The sequence below is a fragment of the Lissotriton vulgaris genome, chromosome 9, assembly GCF_964263255.1.
Source record: "Lissotriton vulgaris chromosome 9, aLisVul1.2, whole genome shotgun sequence".
NCBI lineage: Eukaryota > Metazoa > Chordata > Amphibia > Caudata > Salamandridae > Lissotriton > Lissotriton vulgaris.
Window position 1 is genome coordinate 136,925,586 of NC_141697.1, and position 13,481 is coordinate 136,939,066.

The 13,481-nt window shown below is 42.6% G+C and overlaps 1 protein-coding gene across 1 annotated transcript in view; it reads left to right on the plus strand.

The window, feature by feature from the left end:
- Positions 1 to 12,533, plus strand: part of LOC147689727 (carbohydrate sulfotransferase 9-like) — a 64,862-nt gene extending 52,329 nt beyond the window's left edge. Inside the window, exon 2 of the mRNA XM_086936585.1 lies at positions 11,138 to 12,533. Coding sequence (XP_086792711.1) covers positions 11,138 to 11,985 — 848 coding nt within the window. The 3' untranslated portion in view covers positions 11,986 to 12,533. The remainder of the gene's footprint in view (positions 1 to 11,137) is intronic.
- Positions 12,534 to 13,481: the final 948 nt, after the last annotated feature.

Below are 13,481 nucleotides of genomic sequence, written 5' to 3' on the forward strand. Positions count from 1 at the left end.
CCATTTACAATGCCAATGGCTCAAACTCAAATGCAAGACCTATTGCATTGCAAATGCTTGTTTACATTGCTGCTGGTAACACTTCCTGAGACACTTAAGTGATCACTGCTGGTAATACTGCATAGGATGGCTACTAATATAATCTTGTTTGATGTTGTCACTAATACAACACTAATAGTAGTAGGAAGTCATGGGTCGCACTCCAACTCCACCCACCAGCGGGTGAACCCCAGGAGCATCACGGTAGATGCAGTTTTATAGCGAGTGCGCTATTTCGAAAGTTTGTGTGTTTAAGCAAGTTTGCAGCACCAACTCTGGACACCGGTGTTTCGGAATTGTTGTTCCTCGTCAGCAGAGTGTAGGTCGGTCAGGGGTTTGCTGTGCAGGCTGCCAAGTGTCGGGTTGATACCTCTCAAGGCGCGTGGGTGCGGAATCCGAGCTCGTCAGCTCTTAGCTCGAGGGAGCCATTTAACTGGAAGTCATGGGTCGCACTCCAACTCCACCCACCAGCGGGTGAACCCCAGGAGCATCACGGTAGATGCAGTTTTATAGCGAGTGCGAGTCGGAGTGCGACCCCTTCTTTACAACACTAATAGTAGTAGCTCAGGGTAATTTTCTTTGAACAAAAATAGCTCTTGTTACAGGCAGGGTCAGAGACCCATGGACAAAATAGTGTTACTAAAAATAGAGGATTGCACCTTCCTCCACACGCTTATTGAACACCATTTACTGACTGCCAGGCAAACAGTATGATCATAAGGTGCTATTTGCGAACAGGAACAATGGTGATTCTCTCATTTGCATCAGGGCAAATAATGCAATATAGGGAAGATGGGGGCACATTACCAAGGGCATTATCGCCGCATTAGCGGGACTTTTTCCCGCTAATGCGACGATAATTTTATCGCCCTATTACCAAGCTGTCGCTAACACCAGTTAGCGACAGCTTGTAGGGGATAGCGGGCATTTAGGGGCCCACTTTGCATGTCAGCGATAATTATCGCTAATGACATGCAAAGTGGGCGTGCCAAGATGTTAGCGACTGAAAACAGTCGCTAACATCTCTAACTCCTATTAACAACTTTTGGAAATATTCGCGCTAAGCGCGAATATCTCCAAAAGCTAACGCCTGCTAAAAGCAGTTCTTAGCCATGTTATCCAATGGAAGGTGGATAACATGGCTAAGAGCATTGTCACGATAATGCATGAATATTGCGGATTTTTCAGCGATATTCATGCATTTCGCAGGATTTTTACCGCTTTTGAGATAAACCTTGATAATATCAAGGTAACTCAGCGGTAAAAATCCTCGGTGCTCGGCGATATTTTTTTCCCGCTAACCAAGAAATAGCGATAATTATCGCTATTGCTTGGTAATATGCCCCATGGTCTTTTGAACCTGTGGCAACAGGAAAGGTCGCTGCACATTGTCTATTACAAAAAGATTCTAAAGGCCACATTTGTAATAGCAAAGAAATATCAGTTGTTACCTTTATCACACTTGCATTTACTACAACCATCGTTACAATGCATGTAATGCAACGTGCTGACTTTGACATCCCTCTCTCAGATCGAGTACCCTTCAAAATTTCTGACTACCCCACACCCTTATCCCCCCTATACTCATACCCATCCCTGAAGCCTACAAATCTTTAGAACCCGTATCCTTACCCATTGCTGAACCCTAAAAAACCCTTACTACCCTATACCCTTTCTATCCTAAACTCTAAAAATCCCTTACTACCCCATACCCTTACCATCCTTGAACCCTAACAAACCCTCAAATCACTTACGTCCCCTACCCTTACCCATCCTGAACCCAGCAAACCCTTTTCTACCCCTACCCAGAGCCCTAAAAACCCCTTACTACACTCTACCCTTACCATGTCTGAATCAGAAGCTCCCCCAAACCTCTTACTACCTCATACCGTTAAACATCCCCTAAAACTCATAAAAACTGTTTACTACTGCATAACATTAGCCATCCCTGGACCCTGATAACCCCTTACATCTCTCACTACTCATTACCATTCCCGAAATCCTAAAAACCCCTTACTACTCCTTACCCGCACTCCTCTCTGAACCCTTAAAATCACCTACACCCCTTACTTCCCCTTAACTCTATTATTGTGTATGATTAAAAAACACTGGTGTGGTAAAGTCCCACATTTTAATGTGCCGAAGTATGACATGTGTGGTACTTCCCTGCATAGTAATGGCTGCCTTGTTTATGTCCTGCATATAAATGCCCTGTTGAAATAGTTACATACCGTACTATGTCCATGCAGCACAAACTCCAAAAATTGACTTTTGTGCAGTGGTTGCTGTAATGATAATGCAACCTATAATACATATATATCAACTGTTAGATCTGACATCTTTGGTGTGGTTTTTCCCCAAGTGTTTCCCTTCACCATTCCTGTTTACTGAATTTTGTTTTGTTGGCATTATCACTTTACTACTACTAGCCAGTGAGAAAGCGATAGTGCTCTCTCCCTAACATATCATAAAATTGGCCAACATCTGGTTGGCACATTTAATTTATTTATTTGGAAGTGCCTAATACAGTAACACTACATGTACCCAGGCCAGTAAATCAAATGCTACTATTGAGCCCGCACTCAAGTAGCCCTTTAAAACAAGCATCAGGCCAGACTTTAGAGCTTGTAGTGTGATTTTAAACTGCCAATCAGAGCTAGAAAAAGAAATCTTTTGCCAGGCTTAAACCATACTTTTAAGTACAGCCCTACAGTAGGCCGCAACAAGTTCAGAGGGCAGGCTGCATTGGATTTAGAAAGTCAGACGTGTTTTTAAACTTTGCATGTCATGGCAGGGAAAAACACCTAAATGTTTGTTTCACTACTGGAGGACCTATCTCTCCTATTGGATAAAACTGGGTTAGCTTATTAGATTTAATAAGTGCTAACTTTTTATTGGGAACAGATAGGGGTGTCAAGTTTGGGCTCGTATGAATTGTAATGTAAATTCCTTTTTAATGGTAAAGTTAGATTTTGAGCCACAATTTTGAAAATGCCACTTCTGGAAAGTTGCCATTTTCTGTCCTGTCCATTTGGTGATTGCTCCCAGGATCCTGGGTTACATTTATTTCATTTATTCAGTGGTTTCTATAGTGCGAACCAGACCCACGGTTTGGTTGCCAGACGCTTTTCATTTCAACTATCTTCGAAATCAGCAGCTATCAATTCATTCATGTCTGGAACATGTCTTTGTATTCCGCTAACATTGGCATATATTTATCCATACAGAAAACAAATGTAATGAGGAGTAAAATAAATCCATAGATTACGGTCCAGAATGTTGTGTCATACATTAGCTTTAAGAAAAGACCATTCCTGAGTTCTTCTATTTCCAAGCTGGTTATAATATTGTTATGTTCACCACATTGTACGTTAAGGGAGAAATGTACCCACCAGAAAGGACTTGGTCTCCTTTTTGAAACATGGAGCAAAGGTGATTCTTCTGATGTTCAGTGGGAGCAAATTCCAGATCCTTGGTGCAGCTCCTGTGAACACTATCGCAAGTCTTCTTCCTATGGAAGAATGCTGGTTTCAGTAGAAAATCCTCCGATCCCCACGAGGGTCTAGTGCCTCCGGACAGCGTAACCTTATGGGCTAGGTAGTGAGGAGTTTTGTGATGTATTGCCTTGTGTGTAATACATACAATTTTTTGCTCTATTCTAACCGCATATGGTAGCCAGTTGAGCGTTTTCAGATGTGGTTGTATTTTTTGGTTCCTGTTATAAGCCTAGTTGCTGCATTGAGGCAGGATTTTAGAGGAGCTTTTGATATCTTAGGGAGTCCTGATAGCGCTGCTTATCCATATGCAATTCTTGATATGACCAGTGCCTGTACTGGTGATGGAGCAAGGACTCGTAGAAAAGAGACTTGCTCGAAAGCAATCAACTCCTTCAACTCACTAACAAGTATTAAAACTGTTTTGTGTAAAGCGAATGCGCACCACACCAACATGTGGGTTAGTGAAGCTTGCTTATGTGTTTACTAATTGTAATAGCATGTACGAAGGACTAAAATGGCTTTAAACTGGAAATCTTTATTGCGCATGCGTCAACTGCATCTAAGCAGTATGATGAGCTGTCGCTTGGAGGGAAATTCTGGCGCAGGAGCAGATGGTACTAATATGGAGTCTTGGAGACTTGTGAGTTTTGCATCTGCTTGCTTGAAACTAAATAGAATGATTTTAGTAATGCGAACGCAGGGAAAGAATTATTAAATAAAGGAGAATAGAGAAGAGATAGGGGGGATTGATGAGAGGCTTCATTAGGTCTCGACTATTCTATCCCGTAAGGGATAAATAGACAAGAGTATAGAGGGCAAACCAAGCTCTGAAACCATCGCGGATTGTGTCCAGTTCATGTGGTGCACTCGTGCGGAACACGCGTCCACGTCAAACCCATCAGCCTCCCTCCCACAGGCATCTGAAGCTTCCCCAGCGTGCGCTCGGCCTTAGGCATTCACCCCAGCGCGCGCTCGACCTCACTTGTCCTCCCCTCTAATTACATCCCTGCTGTTTCACTTTCACGGCCGCGAGGCCGTGCTCTGCCGAGAGCTTCACTTCGAAGGGATCCGCTCCCCTGCCCCCTGCTCACGGGCCACTCTTCCACACTGAATTCCTTCGTGTTACTTGACAACACAAATGGCGGTCACACGTCTCGTTGCAGGCTGCTCACCAAACTTGCATTTGCTCGCTTGCCCACTACAGTTCTCGTTTTGAACATCTATCTTCTGCAAGCACCGTTGTCCCTGTTGCCTTTGCTCCCACCCCCTCCCGTTCCCTTCTACCCTTTGTGTTGGTGCACTTTTGCATGGTTTTCTTTGATCAGCGTGGTCCGCTCTTCTCCCCGTGCACCGTGTTCATAAAAAAGCTGTGCTGTCACTTACTCACATGCATCATTGTTCATCTCTCCCCCACATCCATAACCTTCGTATTCCACGTTGTTTTGCTTATTTATTTTCATTAAGTGCCCTCCCACGGTCGCTCTCAACCAAGAAAGCTGTGCAGCCTGTTACTCGCACGTGCCACTCTTCCACACTGAGATTTTTTTTAAATGAACACCCACAGGCCGGAACTTATGCATTGCTGGTGCAGGAGGAACATGAGAAAAAAACAGCATTAACAAGCCCCGCTCGGGGTGGCACATCTGAAGTGCCCATCCCCGTGGGCGTCTCTTTCCACTAGACACAGCCTGAGTCTCTTAAATGGACATCTGATTCATCAAGTGCAGCCTTCTGAAAATAAACATATACATACAACATACATTCCAGTGTGAACCAAATAAAAGAAGTTAAACACGGTCAATTTCAACGCCAATAGCTCTTTCATAATTGCATAAAATGGCTCCTGCCCACTTCTGGCAACGATCAAGCGCTTTAACTTCTGCGCTACTAAAAATACATTTCAGGTGCTGCAAACATGGTGTGAGTGTGTCTGCATATCATCTGCCCGGCCCTGTGGCCGTCATGGGAGCTAGCAGCGTGATCATCCAAGTACTGCGTGCCTCACTTTCACTAATTCGGCCCAAGTCCAGAGTAGAAGTTCCATTGGGACCAGAACCACTGTGAGCCATGGCTTGGCAGCGGGACAACTTTGCTGCATTAATAAGTGAAGCCATGATCCAGTGCATGCAATAGCGAAGGAATCATCAAAGAAGTAAAGCTTGCATCAGCGGTAGCCCTGCGAGTCGGCCCACGCATTTGATAACAGTGCCCGAGTGAGAGGTGCGGCTCGTATCAGTGGTAGACCTGCTAGCAGGACTATGCCTTTAATTGTGCCCGAGAAAAAGGTGTGGCTTGCATCAGCAGTAGACCTGCCAGCTGGCCTGCACATCGACAACTCCGCTTGAGTTGCGGCCTTGTCAGCGTACTTGGGGGTTGCGATCCGCTCCACAGAGCTTGCTTTTTTTTCCTACGCATCTTTTGGGGGGCATATTACTTGCTTTATCGCCCCCACTACAAAAGCGAGTAGCCCCAACAGAAACTATCCTCTTTATTATCCTTTATTTTACAGCCAAGAGGTCTGACTGGAGCTACGCAGAGCAGGGAAGATTCTTGAGTGAGTGCCCTTGCTACTCTTGTTTACTTTCACAGTGCTTGTTCTTTTTGTTTTCTTTTAAGAGAGCGTGAGAAAGTAGGACTCAACAGTTGTGCTTATTTATATATTTAACGTGCCCTGCGTTGCTTGGAGTATATACAACAGAAGAGCTTAAACAGACACACACAATGGAGTTTAATTAAGATAGGGAGGGCATATTTTTACCAAGCTCTGTTGCACCACGCAGACCACCAGACCATGAGTCAGGGGCATAACGCAGGCCCCTGCTGCCACAAGTTGCCTTCTCTACCCTTCTTACAGCAGCGTGCACCACACAACCCAGTGTTTCACCATATTGCCAAACTGGTGCCTCTAACCCCCACCCCCTCCATGTGCAAATCACTCTTGCCCTTTATCTGAGGCTGTCGCGCCCCACAGTGCCCGGCACCGCAGCTCTATCTATCTATCTATCTATCTATCTATCTATCTATCTATCTATCTATCTATCTATCTATCTATCTATCTATCTATCTATCTATCTATCTATCTATCGCCCTCACTCTATCTATCTATCTATCGCCTTCCCTCTATCTATCGCCCTCACTCTATTTATCACCCTCACTCTATCTATCGCCCTTACTCTATCTATCTCCATCCATCGCCCTCACTCTATCTATCTCTATCCATCACCTCTCTCTCTATCCATCTCTCTCTCTCTATCCATCACTCTCCCTCTCTATCCATCTCTCTCTCTCTCTCTCTCTCTCTCTCTCTCTCTCCCTCTCTCTATCTCTATCTATCTATCTATCTATCTATCTATCTATCTATCTATCTATCTATCTATCTATCTATCTATCTATCTATCTATCTATCTATCTATCTATCTATCTATCTATCTATCTATCTATCTATCTATCCATCTCTCTCTCTCTCTCTCTCTCTCTCTTCCATCTCTCTCTCTTTCACCCTCACTCTATCGCATCATCACAGCATCGCTCAGGGGCACCACAACATCACTATGCACGACCACAGCATCACTGAACGCCACAGCATCACTCAGCGCCACCACCACATTAATCTGTGCAACCATTCAACAACAACTGGTTCAAATATGTTCCCTCAATGTTTCAAGCTTTATTACAAATGTCACAAAAAGATGGTATTATTTCACTTCTGCTCTTGGATTTTTGTCACAATAAAATACACTGAACATAATCTTCACAAAAGTTATTTACAAAAGTGTAAGGTATTGCCATTATAAATTACAATAACTTTTATTTAAGTATTAATTATTTGAAAAAAATAAAAGCCATTGTTAATTGTAATATCAATACATCGAAGTCACGTAAATACAACACATATTGCAGTACAAATGCTATAGGTGTCACATTTGCAAAAGTTAAAACTATTGGCATTGTAAATGACAAAGCTATTAATTTCGCTATTTTCAAAACCAACACATAAAAAAAATGTGTCATTTACAATATCAATAGCTCAAACTTTCCTCATACGAGACCTATTGCATTGCAAATGCTTGTTTTTCTGAGGTAATTCAGATGAATTGTTTTTTGCCATTGTGTTGATGGGCTTTGTGTATTCCCCCAGACAGTGAGACAAAAGGGCAATAGGTGTTGGCAGGTTGGGTCATCATGCTAGGAAGGTTGGAGCCAGAGCTTTTTCTTGCCCCACATACACTTCATGGGGATGCCTCCAGCACACACAAAGGAACCAGACAATAATATTTTGGCACCCCAGACTTCTTGGATCCTTGGCAGGGGAAGGCAAGATCTTTCCAGAGCCAGATGTGGTTGTAGCCAGGATGTTCCCCATACTTCAAAGACTGGCACCAGGCATATATATTGGACTTACTGAACCACTGTTCAGTACACGTCTACCCCTATGGAAGACTTCAGAAGAACTGTTTGGACTCCAAGATGACTGCCATGCTTCTTGAGGCCTGCCTTGTTCCGTAGAAGTCTGCCCTGCTCCTACCAGATAATTGCTCTGCTCCTTAAGGCCTGACTTGCTCCCAAGAGGACAGGCCTGCTGCTATAAGCCTCCTTTGCTGCTTAAACCCAGAGCTACCAAAATGACTCCAAGGGCAAGTTGGCTGGTGCTTCGCCGGTTGACCTGACTTCGTCATAGCTTATGCTATGTCCTTCTCCACAGCCCTAAATCCTGTTCAGTGGGATCTCTGAGTGATGGTATCTGGCCTCATGGAGCCTTCCATGGCTACGGCTTGCAGCTTCAGCCTACTTGAGGATTCTGACTTCCAAAACGTTGTCCAATTCCAAAGGCAAAAATCTCCAGTGGGCTCAATTGTGACAGGCTCCCCTCCAACAATAAGGACATCCTTGGCTGGGAAATCCAGCTTTTTACTCTCTAAGCTTTTTCTTGCCATCGTCTATGGCTTCACCAAGACTTCATCTAGAGGCTCCCCGACGGGCCAATGCCTCCTTGGACAGAGTCTGATGCCTGGCCCTGCTGGTCGATCAAAACTTTTGACTTTGCAGCAGTCTTGCGCAACCAGGTACCCGGGGTTGCACTTTGATCTTTTAGGGGCAAGATTTCACAAACATTTTTAAACACTCATAACTTATTGGATTTTATTTGCATTGGTGTAATTTTATTTTTTTTAAATGTTTTATATTTTTCAAAATTGGTTTGGGATATTTCTTGTGTTGTATTTTCACTTTACTACTGTTTGTGTGCTGAATAAAAACTTTACACAATGCATCTAAGTTAAGCCTGACTGATTTTGTGTAGAGCTAGACGGCAGTTTAAGTTAGTGACTTTTGTGGTTCACCCAGACAAGGATTGTGGTTGTTGCATGAGTAGGACTTCGCACCCTCAATCAATAACTCACTTTCTTACCCCAACCCAACAGATTTAGGAGGGCTACCATTTTTGGCAAAGCGAGTGTGAAAATATCTTGGAATTACAGTGGCTCCATTACTGGGTAGCAAATTACCAACAAGTTAAGTAAAGTTGAGTGTTTTGAAATGCATGCATCACACGTGCTGCGGTAGTTACTGCCGGCACTGGCCCATGCAGGTATGTTTGATCATGCAGAGATGAGGGGGAGTGGTATCAATTAGCCATAGTGCACAGTTACAATTGTTTAGGTCATGATATGTATTTCTTATGATGGAATTTTAGGAAAAAACAATGTGGTCCCTTTCTCTGTTTCATGTTCCTTAGCATGTGGTTAGATGTCATGTGATGTCATTAATGGGCCAGAGGTCACAAATTGCAACTTCCAGTGTTAATATTCTCTATTTCACATCCATCTCATCAGTGGCACTTTTAAACCTTGAAATATGATAAGAAAAGCAAACTACTATCAGTTTACAATGTGCATTGTTCACAATCTATCTTAAAAATATCTGGCACCCTTACATTTTTTTGACTCAATAAAGAAAGAGAAAACAACTGACAAATATGTTAAATGGTATAGTAATTGTGCACAATTATCACAAAAATGCTTATTCATTGGTTAATAAACTCTTTTACCATAATCACGGTATCAAAAATAGACAACAACTCTTACCTAAGTAGGACAGCCGTAAATATTAAAAAACAGATCCTTATTCTCTAGTAAACCATTTTTTATACAAGCTTTTTCTTTTGTACCGTCTCTTAATAAAGTACTAATTTAGCAGAAGGGAACCAAACAGATTCTTACCAATATTGTCAGTGTTCATTTGTCAAAAGAATGAGTTCCTGTGACGAAAGCTCTGCTCAGAAGCCCCGCGGCCGATGCTACTACATGTCAGCGAGCCGAATCCGAAGACTGAGTAGCCTTGATTCCACCTCATGCACTCTAATCCAATCCCAGGCACTCCCTGCATCTTTATTTCACTCTTTCAAGTTCTGCTTTCTGCCCTTGTAACAGTTTTGCCTTTTCATATTGCTCTTCCTCCTGCTTTCCACTTTGTTTTCCCTCTATTACTCACTGTAAATGTCTATTGCGATAAATAAGTGCTACTCTGCAAAAATGAGCGCTGTTAGGCCCCACAGGAATGCACCAGCTCAAATAAAGCACTGAGGGGTAGATTTGCGAAAACATTTTGCGCTGGGTTCTGACGCTAACCAGTACAACATGTTTACTTTCCAGCGCAGTTTTGCACTGGAAAGTATCCTAGAAGTAGTGCAAAGCAGCTCTAAGCAGTGCTTTGCATCACTTAGCGCCAAAGAGGCGTTACATGGGTGATATATGGGCATTTCCATGGAACCACCTAGGCCTTTTGAAGCAAACCCTGTCTACAAAGAATTATAGACCGAGTTTAGGACCAAAAGTGCCACTCAATAGGATGCGCTTATATGAGAAATGTTTTTATATCTCCTGTCTTTTCTGACTTTGCACTGTGCAGCACACATAAAAAGTGGGAAAAGCTTTTAAACTTGTCTAGGCACGGTATTTTGTACAGGAATGGTACCCTTCCTGTACAAACCTATGCTAGACTCAGGCACACACTCTAGCGCTATGGCTTTAAGGTGTGTGCGTGGCGCATGACAGCACAAATAAGCACCAGCCTTAAGGCTAGGGGAGGAGAGAGCCATATCTATGTAGATGTGGTGATCTCCTGCTCCCTCCCTATCAAGTAACACAGCCCAGCCTCTTTGGTGGCTGTGCTGCATTGTGTGCATTTTTTGAAAATCCGTCCTCAAATATTGTTTTGCTTACACTAAAAGAAATGGGTAAAACAGATTCTTCCACTTTTCATATGAGAATAATCATATTAAATTTGCTAAAAACTCTGTGATTTGTGGCTTGAAGTCATAATCACCATTCAAACTTTTGTTTGCACCTGAATTTGGATTTTAACCATTGCTTTACCATTACATTTGGATCCTCATAATAACTATTATCTACAGCATAGAGATACTAAAAAACTGCTGTAGTAATTGAGTATTTGTAACATTACGATTAGGGCATTCAAGCCTGACCACTGATACTTAGCTACATTACCGATTTAAAGTAAAATATAAAATCCCAACCTGAAAGTGTGCTTACCATGTCATATGTCATGAGATTTCACCTTATTTTGTGCTTCCTCTATTCCAGGTCCCATTAAGGACTGGCAAGTTATCCAGCTTCACCGCAAGAACATTCTAAACTCTATGTGTGCCAAATATAACATCTCAAATTCAACCAGATTCCTGAGCCGCAGTCTTGCCTCTCAGTTATATGTGGAGCACAACCACAAACTTATCTACTGTGAGGTACCCAAGACAGGCTGCTCCAATTGGAAGAGGATTCTTTATCTCCTCCAGATCAACGTCACAAAAGAACCCAGCGAGATTGCTCATGAATTTGTTCATAACACTAGCAACCTGCTAAGGCTAGTCGACTACCCGCCTCACCAACAAATGGCGATGCTTAACAAGTATACAAAAGTTATGGTCTCAAGGCACCCTTTGGAGAGGCTTACTTCTGCTTACAAAAACAAGTTCCTCCACAAAGAGAAGACAGAATACTATTGTAAAAAAATTGCTGGCAAAATTAAGAAAATGTTCAGAAATTCCACAAATTCCAGCAGTGTTGTGACCTTCCAAGAATTTGTAGGCTATGTCCTTAAGGAAAATCCAAAATTCAGGGACACCCACTGGGATGCAGCATCGCGTATATGCAGCCCCTGCTCCATTCACTATGATATACTGGGGAAGTTCGAGACAATCAAGGACGATGCTGAGCATGTTCTGAGGCTTATCGGTGCTCCCATGCACCTGCACTTCCCTAATATCAAGCAACATCCCAATGAAATTGAAACCAATAAGAGAATGATCAAACAATATTTTCTAAATCTAAGCAGTGAGTATTTCCAACCCCTACAAGAATTTTATAATCTGGATTTTAACTTGTTTAACTACCCCACTTACATTACAAACAAAACTTTCCTCGACATTACATAGTTTGAGGCATTTTTACTTCTGGACAAGAGATTGACTGAAAACAGTGTTATGGAAGAATGTCATACTATGTGGTCATCATGACGTAACATCATGAGCTATGAGGAAAAACATAATTTGCCACAAGTGACAGACATTTGTTATAGGAAAGCAAGTACATATTCATATCAGGTCTTAAAACTTTGAGGAAATGTAGTTTCTACCCTGTGGTTGCTATTTCTTACTTAAAGAAGGGGTCAATGAATCCCATTTAAGATGTTGGCTGATTGGGTTCAATGTGTACACTTGAAACAATACTATTGATCTGTAGCATCAAAATATCATTCCTTTCAATTCTTCGTTGAGCTCTACGGCATCACAAAAGGTTAAAATAGTCAATAGATGAAAATAAATGATGAATTCTTTCAGATTGGAAAGTGAAAATTCCAGAAAAAGGAAGCCTCCTATGAACCTTGATGACCCAGATTGTGCTCACCATTGCAACATGTTTGATTGAATAATTTTTCAAAGTCTGCTGTTATTGGCATTCCATTTAATTTAGGAATTTTTACTTGCATGTATATGTTTGATGTACAATATTTATAGTAAAATCTACATTATATGAAATGAGTTTTTTTCTTACATGTGTATAGCAGTGTATCCTAATGGCTACATGTTTAAAAAGAGTATTTGAACTTATAATTCTTTTGAGTCCAAACTTGATATCCCGATCTGTTACCACAGTAGTGAAACTTTAAAACACATTTCCCACTTTTTAAATACATTGCACCCTACCCATTTGAAATGTTTAGGGCCTAATGTAGTGGTGACTTATATGCATTACAAAGGAAGGTTTAGATCGGGCAAAAGGTTTATTCAGGCAATGTTTTATTTCAGTATTATAGTTGTGCACCACATTTGATGATGGTTACTGTCTTCAACACCCACAGCGACTTTGTGTTCTTGCCCGCTCTTTACCTGAATGTTTGAGAGAAAGAAAAATTAGGGCCTCATTTGGATGTCGATGTGACCGCCACCAGAAGGTCGTCAGTGGCGATCTAATCGAAATCCAGGCCATCCGTCCCACTGCTGCATTAAGATGCAGCCGGTTGGACCACAGCAGGCTGGAGGACTGACCACCAGATCCAACAGGATCAAGGATCCAGTCAGGATGGAAGTCAGATTCCTATCCCGACCATGAGGGCGGTGCCTGTGCAGGCACCGTAGTAGAGATTAGGATGCCCCTTTCTGACTGCCTTTTCATGGTTGTCCCACTGCCATGGAAAGGCAGCCGGAAAGGGATTTTGAGTGCCCCAAGCCAGCCCCCTCATGGGCAACTGCTAAGTGGCCTTGGGGACACATGTGGTGCCCCCTCACATATCCATGCATCGTGTGCCAGGCACCACATAGTGCGTGGCACATGGTGCATGGATGTGCACAAAGTGCCTTTTAGTACTGCGGCTTATGCTGCGGCTGCAGTAGAAAAAAAGTTCCAGCCCGCCTGCACAGTAGTTTCATCA